This window comes from Mastacembelus armatus, chromosome 21 (genome assembly GCF_900324485.2).
Source record: "Mastacembelus armatus chromosome 21, fMasArm1.2, whole genome shotgun sequence".
NCBI lineage: Eukaryota > Metazoa > Chordata > Actinopteri > Synbranchiformes > Mastacembelidae > Mastacembelus > Mastacembelus armatus.
This window is the reverse complement of record NC_046653.1, coordinates 27206614-27231142: the sequence shown is the minus strand read 5'-3', so window position 1 is coordinate 27231142 and position 24529 is coordinate 27206614. Positions and strand designations below refer to the sequence as shown.

The following is a 24529-nucleotide window of genomic DNA, read 5'->3' as shown; positions in this document are numbered from 1 at the left end:
ATACGTACTGCCTACATGTCGTCACGCTACCAATAGCAGTTAGTGTCACCCGGTAGGCGGAGAGAGTATCATCATTTTATTATTTTATTAATTTATGATACCATATGCTCAATTTTTAACCCCCCTTCGTGTGCCCACCACTAGATAAACCATTATATAACTACTCTGGTCATCTGTCTTCAGGCTGCCGCCAGACGTGCTTTGTACCAAGACCCCATGGAATTACAGACTTTGACTCGAGTACTGGGACTTGAAGGGAGTGTTCAGTCACTCATCGATGGTATGACTACACCATTGATCTTCTGCGAGGAACTATGCCCCCTCAGAAGGAAGCTTTATTTCCTGTCCCAACCAGAGACTGTGACGCATTTGAGAAGGCCTAGAGGCTGGTATAATTCATCCCTCCTCCTCCCCTGGCAGTAGTAAGGCTTTCCCTCATGCAGAAGGACAGTGGCTTGAGACCCTGCACTGACTACTGGGGACTAAACCACATTGCAGTATATAAACACTACCCACTTCCACTGCTGTTGTCACTGGAGCCTCTCAAGGGGGCCTGGATAGTCATCAGGTTAAAGCTAGAAAACACTAACCATCCAGTCTGCATCATGTCATGGCAGGGCCCAGACCAAGAGTGATTCAGAAACACTTCAGGGAAGTAGACTATTTAGAGTTGTGTCACCTCGTTCAGATTAGGGAAAGTCTGGCCCATTTCTAGAGCTGGATTTGGGAAGGAAGATCAGCAGTGACCATCTAGTTGCCAGGACTTTACCTTTAGAGCCCATTCAGAAAAATAACTCACATGTGGGGCCACCACCTACTGCGATAGGAGTTAGGGTTGGGAACGGTGGGAAACTCAGCATTGCTTGTCAGTTTTTTTGCTGATGATGTGGTTCAGTTGGCTTCATGAGACCATAACATTCAACATGCACCAGGATGAGAGTCAGCACCTTCCAGTCCTCCAATAAAAATGCATCATGTGACCACCTCAGTGGCATGATGTAGAAATTTGGGGGAACACGACCTTGCATTAAACAGCTTTCAGTAATGACAAGCTCTTATAGTGCTCAGCAGAAACATGATTTCAATCAGATGAGTTTTTATTCTTCTCTCTGAAAAAGAGAAAGCAAATGCAAGATACAGTCCTCTGTATCCGTGGTCAGCTGGCAGTTTGTCACCAAATTAAGCAAGACGTAAACACACAAGATCTAATGAGTCCAGGCCTCCAGAGCTTGAAGACGTTGTTGACATGAAAATATTTTTGTAGAGATTTTAATGAGACCCACAGAGGGTGAGGACGACTCATAGAGTCTTTCTGCAGACTCCTAAAGTTCACTTTCTCCGATCTGGACATAAACTACAGGTCAGGTATCTGAAAGAGACAATCACATTCAATGTGTATAAAATTCTCATTGTGAGACTAGTTTCTAAATGCCTGTCATACAGTTTGTTCATATTATTCATTGTTTAATTTCTGACTATATTAATGGATGCTGAATTAAATGTAACTTATATAACACTTGATGGGTATGTGGAAGTTCACAAATATAGATTTGTTTATTTTGTGACCATGTTTGCAGCATATATTCTAATAATCTGCTTTAATTCTACTATTGTGTGTCTTATCTTCAATCATCAAAACCTCCATGAGCCTATGTACATTTTCATTGCAGCTTTGTTATTGAACTCTGTTCTTTACAGCACTAATATCTACCCAAAGATTTTAGCTGATGTTTTATCTGAAAAACAGATCATATCATATTCAGCCTGTCTCTTTCAGTATTTTATATTTTATTCTTTAGGCAGTGCAGAGTTTTTCCTGTTGGCAGCCATGTCCTATGACAGGTATGTGTCTATATGTAAACCTCTGCAGTATCCAACTATCATGACAAAAACAAACATCTGTATTTTACTGGTTCTTGCTTGGTTTTTAGCTGCCTGTCATATTGCAATCCCAACAATACTGAGTGCTGAAACTAAACTGTGTAACTTTACTTTCAAAGGAATCGTGTGTAACAATGCAATTTATGAGCTTCACTGTGTAAGATCAAATATAATATCTGTATATGGTGTAGTTGCTTTAGTAGATCTCCTAATGCTCCCTTTTCTCTTCATAATTTTCACGTACACAAAGATTCTTATAATCGCCTATCGAAGTGGTAGAGAAGTCAGGAGAAAAGCTGCAGAGACCTGTTTACCTCACCTGATGGTTTTAATCAGTTTCTCCTGTTTGAGTGTGTATGATATTGTTATAGCTCGAGTTGAATCCAGTTTTCCAAAAACTGCACGTTTAATAATGACTTTACAAACAATTGTGTATCACTCTTTGTTTAATCCACTGATATATGGGCTGAAAATGAAAGAAATTTCTAAACATCTCAACAGGTTGTTCTGTCCAGCCAGAATCATCTGATGCATTAACAGTGAAATAATGATTAACGTGTCTGTTCTCCATAAGTGTCTTTACTGTTTACTACAGACACTCTTTATTTGAGACTGAACAGCACAATGTGTAAATAATAACCAGTAAAAATCATATTTACTGTTCCCAGCTGTGTCTGTCACTGCTGCACATGCTGACACCAGAGAAATTCATTATTTTTCACGTCCAGCTGGGACCTGAATGACCCTGTGTGCCTGGACAAACAGGAGAAGAAAGTTTGAGTGTGTGTGGTGGTCGGTGCTGGAGCATGTCTGATGGTTTTCATGTCAGATGTGGCCTTTGACCATGTTGAAAGGACAGGTTTGTTTGTAACTAAGCATTTCTGACATTTGTGATGAGAAAAAATGTGAAACACAATAAACCTAAAATAAACTGTGTTGTTGCTGTCAGGTAGTTATTTCCTCATCATGGGCTCGTCTGCATCTGCAGAACACACAGTAGGATACAGACCAAACCAGCATTGACACACTCTGGCTGTCTCTCTAAGATGTGAAACCATGGCAAAAAGAAACACATTTACTCTTGTACCAGGGAATGGAGAACAAAAAGGAGAATGTGTCTTGAACACCACTTAATTAAAAGCTCATCTATGGTCAAGCTACACAGATTCACCTTTTTCGCCACAGTGTTGAGAAAAGCTATTCTCTTCTGTCGTACACTCATGGAAACAGATGCAGGACTTAATCCTGACTGACTACATCAGATTAAAAATGCTGCTGACCTGATTGTAACACACCTAAAGAGAACAGTCCTTACAGGCCTTCACTGGATACCCTTCAGTTTTAGGACTGATTTTAACACTGTGTGTAGGAGGTTGCATGAACCTTGTGGAAGACATGGATTCATGTCCATATAATCAGACATAATCCACAGTGGGAGCACCTTGGACTACAGTCCAAAGGTCCTAGAGAACAACAACATCGTAACATTTGGATAATGAAATTATCCATTTTTGACACATGCACGTTCTGTGATTATTGTCCCATCGTTCCAGTTTCAGCCCCCAAACCACAGGTGGGAAACACTGAGGAGACCTCTGCTCCAGGCCCAAACTTGTCTTCACTTTGTTGTTGTTGGGATTGAGTTTGCTATGTTACACTTTGTCCAAGCAGGCCATAACCTTGAAGTTATTCTGGACAGTGTTTTGAATTTTTTTAAATTGTTGCAACAAGAAAATACATATATTTGCATAAAACACCAAATGTATCCAATCCCATTTTGATAAAACCTGAAAGTAATTAATTAATGCTACATTTACAACAGATAAGAAATGTGTGATTACATGAGTTACCTATAGACATCATAAATCTCGATTAAATATTTAAATTGATTGAGAGCACTAGAAAAAATGCACAGACCAATTTAAAAAGATCTGTATGTTCAGGAGGATCAATGTAACAATGTTAACTTGATCCATCCATTATCTTTATGTTTATTCCTGTGAAGGCTTGGATGGGACGGGGCTGGAGAGCCCACCCCAGGAGCGTATGATGTTTGAACCCAGAACTTTCTTACTGTGCTAATCTGTGCGTCACTGTACCATCCATGTTTATTTGCTGATCTATTTTGATGGAATTCTGGTCGGAAATGTTGAGTTTCCAAGGTCTTGGTGGATTTCAGTGGAGAATCTTCAGTGAAACGAGAAAGATGCACTGATTAAAATACAATATGAAAACAATAATCTGGAAACAGACAGGGACAAAATAATTCATCCTCAGTACACGTTGCATTTTTTGATCAATGGAAATTTTTTTTATAATGCTACTCTGCAAACAAGACAAATATTTATCAAAGGTAAACTTTGTTTAAATGAGAACTTCACACTCTTGCACATATTTTTCATTTGGTTCACTGTCCTTTAAAATCAAAGCAAACAAATGTCACTGCACAAACCACACAATCAAAAATATAGCTCAAAATTACAATCGTCACAACATGAATGTCACAGCTGCAATGAAGAAGCCATCTAAGAAGTGCTGGAATGTCTCAGGCAGGTCCAAGAGAACAATCTGGCAGTGCTGGGTTTTAACACAGAACTGCTGGTACTGTGGTTCAGCAATCAGGTGATCTCAGTCCCCCTGCCAGGGACAGGATCAGCATTCCTGAGCCGTTGTGACAATATGGTAAAGAGCTATGATACAAAAAAGAAATCTGATATATATGAACAATCCCAGTTTGGTTGGTGCTATATTGGTCTTTTGGTTTGCAAATCAGAATTTATCCACTAGGGACCTTGAATATCTGCAACAAATTTCGTGGTAGTCTCTCCAGTAATTGTGAAGATATTTCATATATGACTGAATGGAATAATTCATCCTTTCTGCTAATAGTGGTGTGTGTTTGATGACCTGCTTGTGGTGGGTGCATTCAAAGTTAGGCAGGTTTAGAGGGTGTAAGGGTTTTCCCACCTTTGGGAGTATGGAAGTGAAGAGTGAAACACATGTTTCATTAGTAGATCTTCAGGCGAGTTTAATGAGATCCATGGAGGATGAGGATGTGATAAAAAAAAACAACCCATGGATCAGAAGAGTTCTGGACTCTGAATGTGAACATTCACGGCCTGAAGGTAACTGTAAATGAAACAGTCTGTTTTAAACACTAATATCAGTTTTATGGATGAATCAAATGCAACGTATATAACTCTTGGTGGGCATGTGGAACTACACAGATACAGATATCTTTATTTTGTGATCATGTTTACAGCATATATTCTAATAATCTGCAGTAATTCTACTATTGTGTCTGATAGTGATTCACAAAAACCTCCATGAGCCTATGTACATTTTCATTGCAGCTTTGTTACTGAACTCTGTTGTTTACAGCACTAATATCTACCCAAAGTTGTTCATTGATTTTTTATCTGAAGAACAGATCATATCATATTCAGCCTGTCTTGTTCAGTGTTTTCTCTATTACTCTTTAAGTGGTTCAGAGTTTTTACTGTTGACAGCCATGTCCTATGACAGGTATGTGTCCATATGTAAACCTCTGCAGTATCCAACTATCATGAGGAAAACTACAGTGAGTATGTTTTTAGGTCTAGCTTGGTGTGTGCCTGCTTGTCAGGTTGCAGTACCAGTTGCAGTGAGTGCCAACGCTAAACTGTGTAACTTTGTAATGAAAGGAATCTTTTGCAACAATTCTGCTTATAAACTTCACTGCGTGAGTTCAAGAGCATTATCTGTGTATGGTGTGGTTGTTTTGTTAAATGTTACAATTGTTCCCATGCTCTTTATAATTTTTACATACACAAAGATATTTATAATCACTTACCAAAGTTGTGGAGAAGTCAGGACAAAAGCTGCTCAGACCTGTTTACCTCACCTGCTGGTTTTGTTCAATTTTTCTTGTTTGGTTACTTATGATGTTCTTATAGTTAAACTAGAAACAGATTTTTCATCAACTGCTCGTTTAATAATGACTTTACAAGTTATACTGTATCACCCTCTCTTTAATCCAATTATATATGGACTAAAAATGAAAGAAATATCCCAAAAACTCAAAATGTTGTTCTGTGAACGCAACCGGAACTGATATATGAACAGTTAAGTAATATTCCATCAATCATCCTGTTATTTTTTTCTTTTATTAATTTTAATCTCAAAATGTTTAATGACATGGTCTGTTGCAGTGACTCAAAAAAGCCATGAACTTTTGATTCTTCTGTGTTGAAACTGTAGATTTGTCTTTGTCTCACAGGAACACCCTGTGAGACAAAGCTTGTTTTCAATTTAAGAATCCAACATGCATGTTAATAGTGATGTTAGAAGAAAATATGAATAAAAATGTGACACTATCATAAAAATGGAAATGTTTTACTAAGTAACGCAAAGATTTTCAGATGAAATCATGAATAAAATCATGTTTCATATATATATTTATATGTGTTACAGTGTCATTGTTAGCCCTTAGATGTACAGCATCTTAAAGTAAACAACCATTCTGGTCCCAGTGTAGGTGTGCGGCTGTGGATAAAGTGCTGTAGCCTCCCTGGTGTTTTATTCTACAAATTTTACTAGTCCAACATGAAGCCTGTTGGATTTTCACATTTAATGTCCCCTGTTGGTTTAAGTTTGTAGTAATTTGACTTGTCTGCTTAAAAAATGTTTTATTTGTATTGGCCTAATCTGTAAATTTGTTAGTCTGTAGTTCTCTGAATGACCCCATGATTACAGAGGGGCACCTGTTCCACCCGGTGCTGATTATCAGTAATTGTTAGTGAAATGTTAAAAGGACTCGATCATGAAACCACACTGAAGGCAAAGCTAAAGCATTTGTATATTTCCCCCCTGTGCAACTGTAAGACAGGTTGAACTAAGTTAAAGAAAACATCTGTTTGATTTGGATTTATGTAAATGTTCCATTTTAAGACAATAAGGTCACTTTGAAATTGATGGCAGCAACATGTCTCAAAGGATTGGAACAAAGACGACAAAAAAGCTGGAAAGGTATAGTGGTATTAACAGGGAAGAACTGGAAGATAATCTTTCATCTAATTAGGTTAAGGTCAGCAACAGATTGGGTATAAAAAGAGCATCTTAGAGAATCAGTCTCTCAGAAGTAAAGATGTGAAAAGTTGCGTCTACAAATTGTCAAACAACTATCAAGTATCAACATAAAACGGCGAAGACTTTAAATCATCATCTATATTTTACATCATCTACAATACATAATATCATCAAAAGATTCAGAAAATCTCTGTGCTCAAGGGACGAGACAAGACAAGCTCAGTCCATGACGGAGAGTCCTCCAGGAGTTTAGGCCTATAGCAGCATAACTAAGGGATGGTTCAGGGTTACCTGAAGCCAGCCCTAACGATATGCTTTGTCAAAGAGGAAGGTTTTAAATCTGGCCTTAAAAGAATAGAGTGTGTCTGCCTCCTGAACCCAGACTGGGAGCTGGTTTCACAGGAGAGGAGCTCGATAGCTAAAGGCTCTGCCTCCCATCCTACATTTGGAAACTCAGACCTGCACTCAGAGCGAAGTGGTTTATTGGGATAATATGGTACTATGAGGTCTTTAAGGTATGAAGGAGCTTGATTATGAAGGGATTTGTATGTGAGAAGAAGGATTTTAAATTCTATTCTGTATTTTACAGGGAGCCAATGAAGAGAAGCTAATATAGGAGAAATATGATCTGTCTTGCTAGTTCCTGTCAGGACTCTGGCTGCAGCATTCTGGATTAACTGGAGGCTTTTTATGGAGTTACTGGGACATCCAGATAGTAATGAGTTATAGTGATCTTAGAGATTTATGTGCATGTTAACGAACATACAGTGGGTACGGAAAGTATTCAGAACCCCTTTAAATTTTTCACTCTTTGTGTCATTGCAGCCATTTGCCAAAATCAAAAAAGTTCGTACCCACTGTATCTGGAATCAGGAGGGCTGGTCTGATTAAACTCTTTCTTTTACATCATGTGAATGGGTAGGTGTGTATGAGACAGACCGGTAAATTGACCTCATTGCTGCTGCCAATGCATCGTCCTTCCCTCTCTCATGAACAAGATGACAATACTTAACCTCCTCCACCTGAAGCAGGATCTCTCTCCTGACCTGGAGATGGCAAGCCACCTTCTTCTCGTTGAGAACCATGGCTTCAGACTTGGAGGTGCTGATTCTCATCCGAGCTGTTGCAAACCGCCCCCAGTGCACACTGAAGTTCATGGCTCGATGGAGCCAAAAGGACAACATCATCTGCAAAAAGCAGAGATGAAATCCTGTGTTCCCCGAACTGGACTCCCTCCAGCCCTTAGCTGCACCAGGAAAGTCTGTTCATAAAAATAATGAATAGAACCGGTGAACACCTTGAAGTAGATATAGAGCTGGTACAGTGTTCAGCGACTGGAACAAAGACCGCATTGTTCTTCCTGGATCCAGGGTTCTACCATTGGCTGGATTCTCCTCTCCAGCACCCTGGCATAGACCTTCCCAGGGAAGCTGAGGAGTGTGATCCTTCAATAGTTAGAACACACCCTCCAGTCCCCTTTCTTAAAAAGAGGGACCACCACCCCGGTCTGTCACTTCAGGGTTACTGTCCCCAATTGCCATGCGATGTTGCAGAGGTGTGTCAGTCATGACAGCCCAACAACATCCAGAGACTTGATATACTCAGGGTGGATCTCATCTACTCCAGTCATGTGTCAGGGTTATAATTATTATTAGGACCAATGATTTCGCCCACTCTGGTACCTCAAGATGCAAAACAAGGACTTTATTTTAAACAAAGAACCAAAACAAAGCAAGGAAAACCAGAAACAAGAAAACAGGAAACTAGGGGACAAGGAACAAAGATACAGGGCTTGGCGGGGAACACAAGGACACGGGAATCCAAACAAGGGACAAGGCACATGAATTACGGGGACAGGACATGAACACAAGGGGAACAAGACATGAAAGTCTGGGTCACACACGCATTCGGGGACACACCAGACTCACCAGGAAACATGAACAAGGCAGGGAGGTCTGGGTCACACACGCATTCGGGGACACACCAGACTCACAAGGAAACATGAACAAGAACATTACAAGGACAAGACACATCCACTCAGACAAAGGGAAACAAGAATGCAAGACAAGGGCAAGAGTTTCAGGAAAAACACATGCAAGGAAAAAAGGCTACTTAACAGAAATGAGGAAGTCCATGAACAAAAAATCCAAAAGGGAAATCCAGGCATGGGAAAACAAAATGCAAAAACAAACTTGGAAAACACTTGGCAAACAAATGGCAGTTCTTGGCAGTTCGTGGCAGAGCTGGGTAGTACTGGGCAGTGCTGAGCAGGAATGTAGTCAGATAACCCGGAAAAGACTGTGGTAGACAAGGGAGTATATAAACCAAAGGAACAAAACAAGGCACAGGTGAAAACAATTAACTAATTGGGTCAAAGTAAAGAGGAACAGAACAGAACAAAACTAAATCCAGGATGATTCGGCAAAATAAAAGTCCAAAACAGGAAACTGAAAACACGGATCATGACAACTCCTGGTGCCTTGCCACTGAAAAGCTGCTGAACTACCTCAGTGACTTCTGTTTGATGGATGGGCAGATCAACCTCCAACTCCACAGGGGCTGCTGCCTCTATGGATGATGTGTCAGTGGGTTGAGGAGATCCTCAAAGTATTTCTTTCACCGACCTCTAACTGCAGACAATTCCAGAGTAGAAGAAAAGAGAGACTAATCTGTCTCAATGAGTTTGATTCCATAGTCCATGAAGGTGAGCCCAACTATCTGTAGTCGGTACTGCTCAACCTCCGGCACAACCCCAGGCATGGCTCCAGGGTGGGGTCCTGGCCTCGCCATACTAGGTGATGTTACGATCCCTGTTTTCATCTTCTTCATAAGGGACCATTGCACCGCTCTTGGTCTGATCCATCAACTAGGACCAGTTTGCCTTGGGAAACCTACAATGGCCATATAGCCCCCAACAACATAGTTCCTAAGATCAGTCGAACACTCAAGCCCCTCCACCACGATAAGGTGGCAGTTCAGGGATGGCAATTTTTACACGTCTGTTTTTTTTTTTTTTTTTGCTGGATCCTGCCTACTCACTTTGGCTATTTTATTCAAACAGGACTGTTGTGGCTGTCATGACTTTAGTACTTCTCAGTTCCAGCAGTCTTACTGTCTGTTTGCTCCTGTATCCTAAATGTATTGTGTTTGGTAACTTTGACTGATTCCTTGTGTTTGTAATCAAAAAGTCCTCGACCTTGCTTTTTCCTACCGCTTGGATTTATTGTTTGTCTTGGACTTTTAAGGCTAGACTTAAAACCTCCTCTTTGACAAAGCGTATAGTTAGGGCTGGCTTCAGGTAACCCTGAACCATCCCTTAGTTATGCTGCTATAGGCCTAGACTGCCTGGGAACCATCAGTGCACTGAGCTCCCCTACCCTAATCCCCCCCCCCTTCCCTTCCCTTCCCCTCCCCTCTCTTCCTCTCCTCCCCCCTCACATGTATATTCCACCATTGAATGTCACTAACCTTGTGCTCTCTCTCTCCCTCCCCTAGTTTGTGCTCTCTCCCTCTCTCTCTCTGTACCTTCTGCATGTGTCCCTGGTCCTGGAGCTGTATATCGCTGATGTGCAGTTACTGGTCCCACCAACCTGCAGTGTCTATTTGTTATTTATTGTTGCTGTTCTTTTCTCTCTCCTCTATCCACTCACCCCAACTGGTCGAGGCAGGTGGCCGCCCAAACCTCAGCATCCTTTTACCAATGCATTCATTGTCCCTCCTCTGAACATTCCAAACCATCTCAATCTGGCACCTGCTGCCTGATATCTCCCACCTCCTAGTTCATATTTGGCACAAAAACACAGAAGATGCATGACCCAAAGACGCAGAATCATAACTTTACAGATCATAAACAACCAATAATCACTAATGGGCAGACAGGACAGAACATCTGGAATGAATTTCATGCTTTGCAGAGTTTTATTATTCCATAGCAGTCACTGTGACAGTCCTACACTCCAACCCACTTTTTTTCCACAGAATTTCTGAGAAATAATTTTCACACATGGTCAATATGTAAAATATTACATAACTCATATCAAATGAGTGAAAGTCAATATAAATCAATCTGAAAATGAGATTCACTATAAACTATATAAACAATACACTCAGAGACAATGATCACGACACCACTGGTAACAGGTTTCTATGATGCTGTAGTTTGTTAACACTAAACTGCAAAATTTTTAATTGACCTTTTGACTAGAATAAAAATGTACCTTTACATTGTAGAAGTCAATCAACCTTTATGAACTAGTGTTTTAGAAACAAATCTTTATATTCAATTTCTTTAAAGGCTAATACCATCTCTGTTTAATTCTGCAACTAAACAATGACTGTACAACAGTTATCAGTGTTAGTACATTAGACTATTTTACCTGGACAGAACAATTTCCTGAGGTGTTTATGAATTTCTCTCATTTGTAGTCCATATATGATTGGATTGAAAAGAGGATGATATAAAATCATTTGTAATGTCATAATTAAACGAACATCAGTTTCCAGTCTATTTTTCAGTTTTTCTTTTTTAATAAATTTGCAAAAATTTCCACATTTCTGTTTTTTTCTGTCAAGATGGGGTGCTGAGTGTACATTAATGAGAAATAAAATGAACTTTTTTGATTTTGGCAAATGGCTGCAATGACACAAAGAGTGAAAAATTTAAAGGGGTCTAAATACTTTCCGTACCCACTGTATACAGTTCTGTGAGGACAGTATTTTACTAACACGAACCAGGATGAGTTACAACAATGACAAACCCTAGTTCACAGCTACACTCAGACAGCTGAGGCTACAGAAGGAATTGGCATTTAAAAGTGGGGACAGAGAGAACTACAAAAGTGCTCCCCTCTGCTCTTCTCCCTGTTAAAGGTTGGTTAAATGGTTAAATTTGCGGATGACACCACCCTCATCGTACTCATCTCGGACGGAGATGAGTCTGCCTACTGGAGGGAGGTGGACCGTCTGGAATTCTGATGCAGCAACAACAACCTGGAGCTGAATTCCCAGAAAACAGTGGAGATGATCATTGACTTTTGGAAAGTCTCAGTTCCACTAACACCCCTCACCCTGACAGACATCCCAATATCCACAGTGGACTCCTTCCGCTTCATGGGCACCACCATCACCCAGGATCTCAAGTGGGAGCCGACCATCAGCTCCCTCATCAAGAAGGCCCAGCAGAGGATGTTCTTCCTGCGGCAGCTGAGAACACTCAAGCTGCCAGCCAAGATGATGGTTCAGTTCTACACGGCCATCATCGAATCCATTCTCACCTCCTCCATCACCGTGTGGTATGCTGGAGGCAGTACCAGGGACAAGCACAGACAGATTGTGCGCTCTGCTGAGAAGGTGATCAGCTGCAACCTCCCATCTATTGATGACCTGTACCTCTTCAAGATTCTGTGGCGTGCAGGCAGGATCACAGCTGATCCTTCCCACCCTGGACACGGACCCTTTGTCACTTCCCTCAGGCAGGAGGTTATGGTCCATTCGGACTAGAACCTCACGCCACAAAAATAGCTTCTTCCCATCTGCCATCAGACTCGCTAACACCAAACAACACTGCTCTGCTCTGTCACTTTAGCACAGTCACTGTACCTTGTTCCGTCATCCACCTGATGACTTTTGCACTGTTTATCCCACTGCACTACTTAGTCATATTGCGTAAATTAACCTTGTAAATAAGAAAAGTTTACATACAGTATTTATTTCACTGCACCTTACTTATTTTATTTTATCTATGCTGCTTATTTAGGACACTTATTAAATGTTATATGTAACTCGTCATGTCTATGCTCAATGTATGCACCACCTCACCAAAACAAATTCCTTATAATGTGAACCCCTCACTTATTTGGCAATAAACCTGTTTCTGATTCTGATCTAAACATTTGTTTTTAGCAGCAGCAAATTGTAACATTTTTAATAAATTCCAATCTGGCTTTCATAAGTACTGCCCTACTCAAATGACAACAAATAACATTTTATTAGCTTCTGATGCTGGTGCTCCATTGTCATCCTACTTGATCTCAGTGCTGACTATGATACAGTAGATTGCTGCATTTTATTGAGACTGAGGCACTGGGCTGGAATAACAGGTATCACATAAAAATGATTCTCCTCATACTTGTCAGATATAAGATTCAGTGTTTTTATTAATACTTACGTGTCATCCTTCACCTCAGTAAAGTATTATGTCCCACAAAGGTCAGTGTTGGGACCAATTCTATTCTAGTTGCACATGTTCCCTCTTGGACATATTATTCGCAAACATGGCTTTCCTTTTCACTGCTATGCCAATGAAATGCAGCTGTACCTTCCTGTTAGAGTCTCAGACTATACCATGCTGAATTGTCTACATGAATGGCTACTTGAGATTTAAAGCTGGACAGTTCAAAATTTCTTGCATCTGAACTCTAACAAGGGGAGGTTAGAATTAGAGGGCTTCATTGGGTTTGGGCTCCTGTGGGACCCAACAAGAAAGTCGCAGGAGCGGGCAGTTTGACCTTTGCTGCGAGTGGGAGTGGGCGGTCAGAAGATTTTGTGGGAAAGGTGGGATTTGGCGTGTGTGTGCGTACGTTAATTTGTGTGCGTTTTCCACAAGCTCTGAGAGAAAGTCCACAGGAGCGGGCCAAAGTGGACACAAAAATTGTGGGCGGGAGCGGTCCTGGTCAGAAGTTCAGTGGGAGCGGACAGGTGCAGGTTTCAGGTTTTCTTCCAGCCGGCCAGGCTCTCTACGGGGACAATGCTAGCTTGCATCCTTACGGACTGTGAATGATCAGCCATAGATAAGTTGCCGGATTGTCTGATTACTCTGTGTATCCAGGTCTGAGAAACTATGCTGACTCTGCTCTGTTGAGAAATATCATGCTGATTCAAGTAAGCTTTTTTGACTCTTCATGTCATTAAGAAAAGGAATAAGCTTTTGTTCAAGCGGACTCCCGCTCTCACTCGGGAATCTGGTTTCCAAGGAACTTTAGTTTGGACAACGTAATGGGAAGAAGGAACATCACTTAAGCCTCTGAATCTCGAGGAGTTCAGTTCTTTCGTTTCCTTTTGTGTACTTAAACCATCAGCCTTTTTCCCTCCGATGAGAGTTGTTGAGTTTTTCTGTCGGAGGAGTTTTTTGTTATCATAATCCCTGCTTCCTGACAATTCAAAGAAATAAAACTTTTAAAATCTGAGTTTAGTGTTGGCGATTATTTGGTCCTAATTCTCCCGAACCATAACATATTCCTATTAAATTTTTCAAGGACGTTTTCAATACAGCAATCCCTGTTATCTACAACATCTTTAATGTTCACTTTCATCATGCACTGTGCCTTTATATTTTGAAAATTCTCTAATAGGGCACTTATTAAAGACAGCAGAAACAGATCCCCGTGATTTTACTAATTTTAGACCAATTTCTAAACTTCCGTTTTTAGGGAAACACCATGAGAAACTGGTTGCAGATCAACTGTTGGATAAAAGCTCTGAATTTAGCAAGAAAGTGCCATTACATAAATAATAAGATAAGGTAAACTTTATTCATCCCTAAAGGAAATTCAGGTAGTCGTGTAGTTAAGTATGTCAGTAGTGAAAGTCGTCAGCTGTCATCTGCCTTTGGCTAAGGTGAATGAATGTGTTAGGTAAATTCTTTTAACAAATATACTCAGAGGACGAACTTTGGTAAGATTATATAGAAGTTTTACTTGCAAGGAGTAACAGGGTCATGAGGGTCACTGGCTGCTTGCAGCCCAACACATCAGTTTTCATGGTAACACAAAAGGAGGTGATTTCCCACAGAAAGACAACTGGGCCCTTATCAAATAGTCAAGATTAGAGCAAAACTGTTCTCACTGAGAGCAAAAATTATATTTCCACAATACACAATAGGCCCCATTCATCCATTAGTAGGCCATCAACTCTTTGCGTTGCTTAAGATCTGTGGTCCTTTCGGTGATAGGAAAATGATCCTGAGGGTCCATTTTTGACCTTTGTAAAAACCGACTCAAATGTGTTTTCACTGTTTTCATTATCTAATATCGCATGTTTCAAACATTTACCTTCTATCTTTGAACTTTGACTACTTTCAAAAGGACTCTTGTTGTGCAATTGGAATGCATAATGCAAGACTAGTGGATGAAGACAGGTGATGAAGGTAAAACCTTTATACATGACTAGAGGAGATGTGGTGGATCTTTTATGCTGTTGTGGGAAGTTTTCTGGCATGGTATGAGTCTACTTGTCTCCTTCGAGGAAAGAGTCACTTCAGAGAAATACTAAGATTTTCTGAGAGATTATCTTTGTCCTGTGATAAAACATTTCTTTCCTGATGGGAGTGGTCTTAGGATTCCAGCATCCATAGGGCATGAGAGGTCACTGAAAGGTTAAATGAGTCTGAAAATTATGGGAATCACATACTCTGGCAACTGATTGGAGTGTTTTCATTCATTATCACTACTTGTGAGACCATATTTATGGCTCAGAATGCCCCTACCTACCTATTGGAAGGTTCACTAGGTCATTATCATCTCAAAAGTTTTTGATGTCATTGTTACACTAACACTCAAATTGGCTGTGAAGCACGGCACAATGGATTAATGAAATTAATGAGTGATAACAGCCTTCTCAGCCTACTAGCAGGTTTATTAGCACACTGCTGACCTATATATTCAGCACTGTGCAGAATTTTAGGCAGTTTTCATGTTTTAGATTCTTGTCACACAACACCATCAGGTGTGCGATTGGTTCCTGGTTCATTGAGCAGGAAAGTAAGCCCATAAAGAACCCACTAGAGTTCATGAAGAACTATTTTCAGAAGCAAGAAGAAGCAGGAGTCCAGCAGCACATGGTCTGAGTCTGGGATTACATGAAGAGACAGAAGACACTGGGACAGCCTGAATCTACAGAACTACAGCAGTTTCTTCAAGGTGCTTCAAAGTACTAGGAGAAACTCTGTCAGGTCCAACCAAAGAGAACTGCTGCTGTTTAAAGCGTTTAAGAGGAGATCTTCACATACTAATTAGATTTAGGTATGTTCCCTTTACTGCACTTGGATGATCTTAATTGATAATTGAAAAAAATATATTGTAAATACATTATATATAATAAAATATTTATATGATTTAAATTAAAAGCATATAACCCATATGGAGAAGATTTACCCTTAAAAGAGTTATTGCTTTTAAAACTGATAATCCAGAAACTGACTGATCCAAAACAGGACCAGGGACCCTCTATAATGGAATTGATATTACACAGCAGGAGGTTCAAGCAACGACAATGAGACACTATTTTTCTTTTGAAAGCCCAGAAAAACCACAGCCCTGTTTTTAGGATGAAATAAAATGGGACTCTTATAGATGTTAGTACATTAGACTATTTTACCTGGACAGAACAATTTCCTGAGGTGTTTAGAAATTTCTTTCATTTTTAGTCCATATATGATTGGATTAAAAAGAGGATGATACAAAAGTACTTGTAACGACATTATTAAATGCACAGTTGTTGGGAAATTTGTCTCCATTCGAGCTATAAGTACATCAAATCCAAACAGACATGAATAATTGATTAGAACAATCAGGTGAGGTAAACAGGTCTGTGCAGCTTTTCTCCTGACTTCTCTTCCACTTTGATACTTGATTATAAATATCCTTATGTAGGTAAAGAGGATGAAAAGTACAGGCAGAATTAAAAGATTTATCAAAACAACCAGTCCATATATATACAGTACTCTTGACGTCACACAGTGAAGTTTCAAAAGTGAACTGCTGCAAATTATTCCTTTGTAATTAAAGTTACAGAGTTTAATGTTAGAACTGATTACAACTGGGGCTGCAAACTGACAAGCAGGCAGAATCCAAGCTACAACCAGTAAAATACAGATGTTTCTTTTTGTCATGATAGTTCGATACTGCAGAGGTTTACATATAGATACATACCTGTCATAGGCCATGGCTGCCAACAGTAAAAACTCTGAATAGCCCAGAGAAAAATATATAAACCACTGAAAGAGACATGCAGGATATGATATGATCTGTTTTTCAGATAAAACATCAAACAAAATCTTTGGGTAAAGAGCAGTGCTGAGAAGAACAGAGTTCAGTAACAAAGCTGCAATGAAAATGTACATAGGCTCATGGAGGTTTTTGTGAATCACTATCAGGCACACAATAATAGAATTGAAGCAGATTATTAGAAAATATGCTGTAAACATGATCACAAAATAAAGATATCTGTATTTGTGAACTTCCACATAACCATCAAGAGTTAAATATGTCACATTTAAGTTATTATCCATTAAAGATGTCTGAAACAAAGAGTTAGTCAGTGAAACATGTACAGAACTTCTCACAAGTGTCATACAACCTGCATCAGATCGTCTTATTCAGTAGTTGTTACTGACCCTGAAATGCACCTGTGTGGTCTAACAAGCACAGAAGCTCAGAGATTGGACAGTGGTCGGTTTGAGTCTGTGCAATGTTTTTATCAAGTGGATTCACCCCCATGGATCTCATTAGACTCTGCACCAACTTACAACTCCAGAGACCTCACAGTTCCTCACAGTGGCTTTGTTTATTTACTGATGTATTGTGTGTAGTGTGTTCATTATGTTATGGAAGCACTTTGTTTGATGTTGAGTTGTGTTTAAGTGCTATTAAATGTTTCTTTCAGTACTGTTCTGAAACAAACAAAAGTTTGTGCAACTGAGGGAGAACTGAGAAACACCAACATATAGTGCATTGCAGTAATCAAGTCTGGAACTGATTAAAGCATGGATGGCTATCTCAAGGTCATCACAACTCAGAAAGGGTTTAGATTTGGCCAACAAGCAATTCATAAAAACTCATCTCGTTATCAATATGTTTATCAAACTTCAAATAACTGTCAAATAGCACCCCCAGATTTCTGACGGTTACGCTGTACCTTGAGGATAGTGTGAAAATGTTGGCTTAACCACTTGATGTCATTAATACAGTCAAATAAATGATTTTGTGAATCATTTTGCTCTGGGTTTAAAGGTAGATAGATTTGCAGATCATCTGCATAATAGTGGAAAGACAAATTATGCCTGGCTATAATTGACCCAAGTGGTAATAAATATAATGAGAAAAGAATAGGACCAAGAATAGAACCTTGAGCAACTCCACAAGAACAAGATTTGCAACCTGTAGTTAATAATTCAATTAAGATTTGGATACAGTTTAGACAACAATATGGTCTATCTGAAGCTTCTCTCCATGTACCTATTATAGGCAATCATTTATTTCTGCCATGTATCAATGAGCAAACCTTCAGAAAATTGGTATGTGCATGAAAATGTATTCAGTGATCTGACAAGGGGCAGGTAGAACTAGCTGGTGTACACTGATCAGTCACAGCATTATAACCACCTGCCTAACATTGTGTATGTCCCCTTTATTATGAACAGCTATACGCCCGTTTACTCTTGAAGTTATTCAATATGACCATCATGTACCAGCAATGCATTTTCAAACTGGTTTCATGAACATGATGATGAGTTCAGTGTACGTCAGTGGCCTTCCAAGTCACCAGATCAACATGGAGCAAAATCTCAATGTAATGTTTCCAACATGTGTAACTTGAAATTGTTTCAGGGGTCACCAAAGTGAATCATCTGCCTCCATTTAACCCTATCCTCTGTATCCTCTGTAGCCTCCTGTCTTTGTCTCAGTGCCACTGTCTCTAAACCAGACAACATTGCTGGTCTCACCACTGTCTTGTCCACCTTTCCTTTCATTCTTGCTGACACTCTTTTGTCACACATCACACCTGACACTTTCCTCCACCCGTTCCAACCTGCTTGCACACGTCTCTTCACTTCTTTTCCACACTCTCTGTTGCTCTGGACTGTTGACCCTTGGTACTTAAAATCCTCCACGTTCTTATAATAATAATAATAATAATAATAAACTTTATTTATATAGCACCTTTCATCAAAAGAACAACGTGCTTAACATAAAAGAATAAAAGAGCATAAAATCAATCAACATAAAAAGAATTAATAAAACTATCAAGTAAAATAAAAATGCAATACGATACAAATGAGTTTTTAAACGAGATTTAAAAGAAGAAAGTGACTCAGATAACCTAATATCTTCAGGCAGATCATTCCATAGCCTTAGGGCAATAATAGAATAAGTTCTATCACCTTTAGAATTCAGCCGGGAGACTGGTACTACCAGCTGTTTACTCTCAGAGGATCTCAGTTTACGGGAAGGCTCGTGTTAATAGCTCAATAATATAAGCCGGGGCCATGCCATTTAAGGCTCTGTAAGTAATTAATAGAATCTTAAAATCAATCCTAAATCTAATTGGGAGCCAGTGGAAAAAGGCAAGAGTAGGTGTAATGTGATCATATTTTCTTGTTGCAGTTAACAGTCAGGCAGCTGCATTCTGAACGGTTTATGATGATTAAGGCCAGAAAACAGGCTGTTACAATAATCCAAACATGAGGAAATAAATGCATGTATAATAGTCTCCAGATCACTCGGATTAAGTATAGATCTGATCTTGGCAATGTTTCTAAAATGGTAGAAACAGGACTGTACTAACTGCGTAAAGTGGTGCCCAAAGCCTAACTTACTATCAAATAGTACCCCTAGGTTTCTGGCAACCGGTTTAACATACTGAGCTAGTTCACCTAGTGTTGGCAATATTTGGTTGGTGATATTTTGTGGCCCAATAAGAACAATCTCGGTCTTACTAGCATTCAACTGTACAAAGTTTGCAGACATCCAAGTTTTCAAATCCGTCAGACAATTTTGTAATGAACTCAATGCATTAAGATCCACAGGCTTAATGGGGAGATACAACTGGGTGTCATCAGCATAACAATGGAAGGAAATGTGATGACTATGAATGACTTCACCCAGGGGGTCCATGTACAATGAAAACAGCAATGGACCAAGGATAGAACCCTGTGGTACACCGAAGTCCAAGGAGGAGGAAGTGGACCTGAAATTATTGATTTGGACACAAAAATTCCTATTATCTAAATAAGATGCAACCCACTCTAAAACTGTACCAGATATGCCCACCCAGTGCTTCAATCTATTAAGAAGAATTACATGGTCAATTGTATCAAAAGATGCACTTAGGTCCAACAGCAGGTCCAAGAGAAGAGCACATACCAGCATCAGCATTCATTAAAAGATTGTCACGTTTAACAATGCAGTTTCTGTACTGTGGTTCTTGCGAAAACAAGACTGAAATTTTCAAATATGCTATTTGAATCCAGGAAGGCATAAATTTGCTCAAAGACTCACCTCTACTACCTGTAACCTCACCGTTCTACTTGAGTCCTTCTCATTTACACACATGTACTCTGTTGTACTGAGGCTAACCTTCATTCCTCTCCTTTCCAGAGCAAACCTCCACCTCTCTAGATTTTCCTCCACCTGCTCCCTGCTCTCACTACAGATGACAATGTCATCTGCAAACACCATGGTCCACGGAGATTCCTGTCTAACCTCATCTGTCAGCCTGTCCATCACCACAGCAAACAAGAAGGGGCTCAAAGCCGATCCTTGGTGCAGTCCCATCTGTACCTTGAACTCCTCTGTCACCCCTACAGCACACCTCACCACTGTTTTACAGCTCTCATACATGTCCTGCACCACTCGAACATACTTCTCTGCCACTCCAGACTTCCTCATACAAAACCACAGCTCCTATCTCGGCACCCTGTCATACACTTTTTCCAAATCTACAAAGATACAATGCAGCTCCTTCTGGCCTTCTCTGTACTTCTCCATCAGCATTCTCAAAGCAAAAGCTATAGACTTTAAAAAATTGTAAATATACAACATACATAAGTACAATATTGTCAGATTGTACTTTTTATGTTTTTTTGCTATTGTTTGCTGCTGTGGGGCAAACAAAGGTTATTCTATGAAACCAATGAAACTTTATTTGTATGGCACTTAAACACAACTCAACCTTGACCAAAGTGCTTCCATAACACAACAAACAACATGTAATGGGGTGAGAAAATGCTATTTATGAGTGACGCCCATATGTGTGTATTTGTGTGTACCGTTTTTTTATTTTTTTTATAACACGAAAACTTTTCTAATGTAAAACATTATATCTGTGTGGCCTTACACCGCCATGCCAATAGATGGCACACTGAGCGCTTGTGAAAGACGCGAGACAGTTACTTCCCCCTGGTAAGAGGGCTCAGTAATAAACTGAATGCCGCTATGTTAAGACGCAACTTTCTTGTCCTCTCGTGTTTTTTCACAGGTATGAAAATATTTCAAGACTGTCAGACTGAGATGCCGTGTCAGTGCTGTCTATTGTATGTTTTAGGAACCATGTTTCTCCATGTTTGTTGTATTCTTGGTTCAGTCGCCATTTTGCTTGTTCAGCACATGTGTTGTTTTCGTGTGTGCATGTGCAGGAGTTACATGAAAACAAGAAAAGAATCATAACAAATGAATATTTCAAGTGCAAGGAAATCTGTAGTATTTTTCTTGTGAAATCTGGTCTTTTAGACTTCCTGGTATCTTGACAATTGCTGCGTGTATTTTTGTTGATACTCTGTCATTGGAAACTAGGAAACTAGGAAACATTGGAAACTTCACTAGTTGTGAAGTGTTGAATATTTTTCAGAATTTCAAGAGACCTGATCTGAGTAATAAACTGAATGCCGCTGTGTTAAGACGCAACTTTCTTGTCCTCTCGTGTTTTTTCACAGTTTACTTACCGGTCCACTGTGCCTAACGCCTGTGTATCCTTTGCTGCTGGCCCAGATATCCCCTAGCTCTGAGGCACTTCCATTAAACAAAGAAACACTGAAGAAAGCACCACAGTAGCAACTAAACACAATACGTCAGTAAATAAACAAAGCCAAACAACTGTGAGGTCTCTGGAGTTGTAAGTTGGTGCAGAGTCTAATGAGATCCATGGGGGTGAATCCATTTGATAAAAACATTGCACAGACTCAAACCGACCACTGTCCAATCTCTGAGCTTCTGTGCTTGTTAGACCACACAGGTGCATTTCAAGGTCAGTAACAACTACTGAATAAGACGATCTGATGCAGGTTGTATGACACTTGTGAGAAGTTCTGTACATGTTTCACTGACTAACTCTTTGTTTCAGACATCTTTAATGGATAATAACTTAAATGTGACATATTTAACTCTTGATGGTTATGTGGAAGTTCACAAATACAGATATCTTTATTTTGTGATCATGTTTACAGCATATATTCTAATAATCTGCAGTAATTCTACTATTGTGTGTCTGATAGTGATTCACAAAAACCTCCATGAGCCTATGTACATTTTCATTGCAGCTTTGTTACTGAACTCTGTTCTTCTCAGCACTGCTCTTTACCCAAAGATTTTGTTTGATGTTTTATCTGAAAAACAGATCATATCATATCCTGCATGTCTCTTTCAGTGGTTTATAACTTATTCTTTAGGTGGTTCAGAGTTTTTACTGTTGGCAGCCATGTCCTATGACAGGTATGTGTCTATATGTAAACCTCTGCAGTATCCAACTATCATGACGAAAACAAACATCTGTATTTTACTGGTTGTAGCTTGGCTTCTATCTGCTTGTGAGTCAGTTACGCCAATTGTAGTGAGTGCTGATGCTAAACTGTGTAACTTTAATTTCAAAGCAATCATTTGTAGCAGTGCAGTTTTGAAGCTCCGATGTGTGAGTTCAAGAGTTTTGTACGTATATGGACTTGTTGTTTTGGTAAATACTATAACTCTCCCTGTGCTTTTCATCCTTTTTACCTACATAAGGATATTTATAATCACCTATCGAAGTGGTAGAGAAGTCAGGAGAAAAGCTGCACAGACCTGTTTACCTCACCTGATTGTTCTAATCAATTATTTATGTCTGTTTGGATTTGATATACTTATAGCTCGACTGGAAACTGATTTTCCAACAACTGTGCGTTTAATTATGACATTACAAATGATTTTATATCATCCTCTTTTTAATCCAATCATATATGGACTACAAATGAAAGAAATTCATAAACACCTCAGGAAATTGTTCTGTCCAGGTAAAACAGTCTAATGTACTAACACTGATAACTGTTGTACAGTCATTGTTTAGTTGCAGAATTAAACAGAGATGGTATTAGCCTTTAAAGAAATTGAATATAAAGATTTGTTTCTAAAACACTAGTTCATAAAGGTTGATCCACTTCTACAATGTAAAGGTACATTTTTATTCTAGTCAAAAGGTCAATTAAAAATTTTCCAGTTTAGTGTTAACAAACTACAGCATCATAGAAACCTGTTACCAGTGGTGTCGTGATCATTGTCTCTGAGTGTATTGTTTATATAGTTTATGGTGAATCTCATTTTCAGATTGATTTATATTGACTTTCACTCATTTGATATAAATTATGTAATATTTTACACATTGACCAGGTATGAAAATTATTTCTCAGAAATTCTATGAAAAAAAAAGTGGGTTGGAGTGTAGGACTGTCACAGTGACTGCTATGGAATAATAAAACTCTGCAAAGCATGAAATTCATTCCAGATGTTCTGTCCTGTCTGCCCATTAGTGATTATTGGTTGTTTATGATCTGTAAAGTTATGATTCCACGTCTTTGGGTCATGCATCTTCTGTGTTTTTGTGCCAAATATGAACTAGGAGGTGGGAGATATCAGGCAGCAGGTGCCAGATTGAGATGGTTTGGAATGTTCAGAGGAGGGACAATGAATGCATTGGTAAAAGGATGCTGAGGTTAGGTCACATCCTCAATTTAATTAATTTCTATTTAATTTTATTTGTATAGTGCCAAATCACAATAAAATCTTCTCAAGGCTCTTTACAAAAACCAAAAACCCAACAAATCTCTTATGAGCAGCACTTGGCGACAGTGGAGAGAAAAAACTCCCTTTAATGGAAGAAAAAACCTCCAGCAGAACCGGGCTCAGTTTGGGCGGCCATCTGCCTCGACCGGTTGGGGTGAGTGGATAGAGCAGAGAAAAAAGAACAGCAACAATAAACAACAAATAGACACTGGAGGTTGGTGGGGCCAGTAACTGCACATCAGCAATATACAGCTCCAGGACCAGGGACACCTGCAGAAGGTACAGAGAGAACAGAGAGAGAGAACAGGGAGAGAGCACAAACTAGGGGAAAGAGAGAGCACAAGGTTAGTGACATGCAATGGTGGAATATACATGTGAGGTTGGAGAGAAGGGGGGGGTTAGGGTAGGGGAGCTCAGTGCACCGATGGTCCTCGGGCAGTCTAACCCTATAACAGCATAACTAAGGGATGGTTCAGGTTCACCTGAAGCCAGCCCTAACTATATGCTTTGTCAAAGAGGAAGGTTTTAAGTCTAGCCTTAAAAGTACAGAGAGTGTCTGCCTCCTGAACCCAGACTGGGTTCAGCAGGATCTAGGACCACATATGCAAGTAGGCCAGATCTGATCTGACATCTGAATTAGTTTCACACTGTGGAAACATCAGGTCTGAGTCAGCTGGGTGGATAAAAAATATTATTTGAGAAACTACAACACATAATGTAAATATGATTCCAATTAAACTTTATTTGTATGGCACTTAAACACAACTCAACATTGACCA

General features: G+C 39.6%; 3 protein-coding genes and 1 pseudogene across 3 annotated transcripts; 3 read left to right on the top strand and 1 right to left on the bottom strand.

The window, feature by feature from the left end:
* Nucleotides 1-1480: 1480 nt before the first annotated feature.
* LOC113123836 (olfactory receptor 11A1-like) lies at nt 1481-2410 on the top strand. Its single transcript, XM_026296151.1, has one exon. It carries the CDS (start codon nt 1484-1486, stop codon nt 2408-2410), a length of 927 nt encoding a protein of 308 aa, XP_026151936.1. The 5' UTR covers nt 1481-1483.
* Nucleotides 2411-5052: 2642 nt separating this feature from the next.
* Nucleotides 5053-5974, top strand: LOC113123217 (olfactory receptor 13C2-like; annotated as a pseudogene).
* A 10332-nt stretch (nt 5975-16306) lies between these two features.
* On the bottom strand, nt 16307-17233 carry LOC113123216 (olfactory receptor 11A1-like). Its single transcript, XM_026295036.1, has one exon. The coding sequence runs from the start codon at nt 17231-17233 to the stop codon at nt 16307-16309; it is 927 nt and encodes a 308-aa protein (XP_026150821.1).
* Nucleotides 17234-22071: 4838 nt separating this feature from the next.
* On the top strand, nt 22072-22983 carry LOC113123886 (olfactory receptor 11A1-like; the record flags this gene model as incomplete). The annotated part of the gene is made up of 1 exon (XM_026296246.1): nt 22072-22983. A coding segment is annotated over exon 1 (912 nt), but the record flags the coding sequence as incomplete, so codon positions are not given.
* Between the last annotated feature and the right edge of the window lie 1546 nt (nt 22984-24529).

Coding starts and splice junctions, on each gene's coding strand:
- LOC113123216 (XM_026295036.1), bottom strand. CDS start 17,233: ATGGATAATAACTTAAATGTGACATATTTAACTCTTGATGGTTATGTG.
- LOC113123836 (XM_026296151.1), top strand. CDS start 1,484: ATGGATGCTGAATTAAATGTAACTTATATAACACTTGATGGGTATGTG.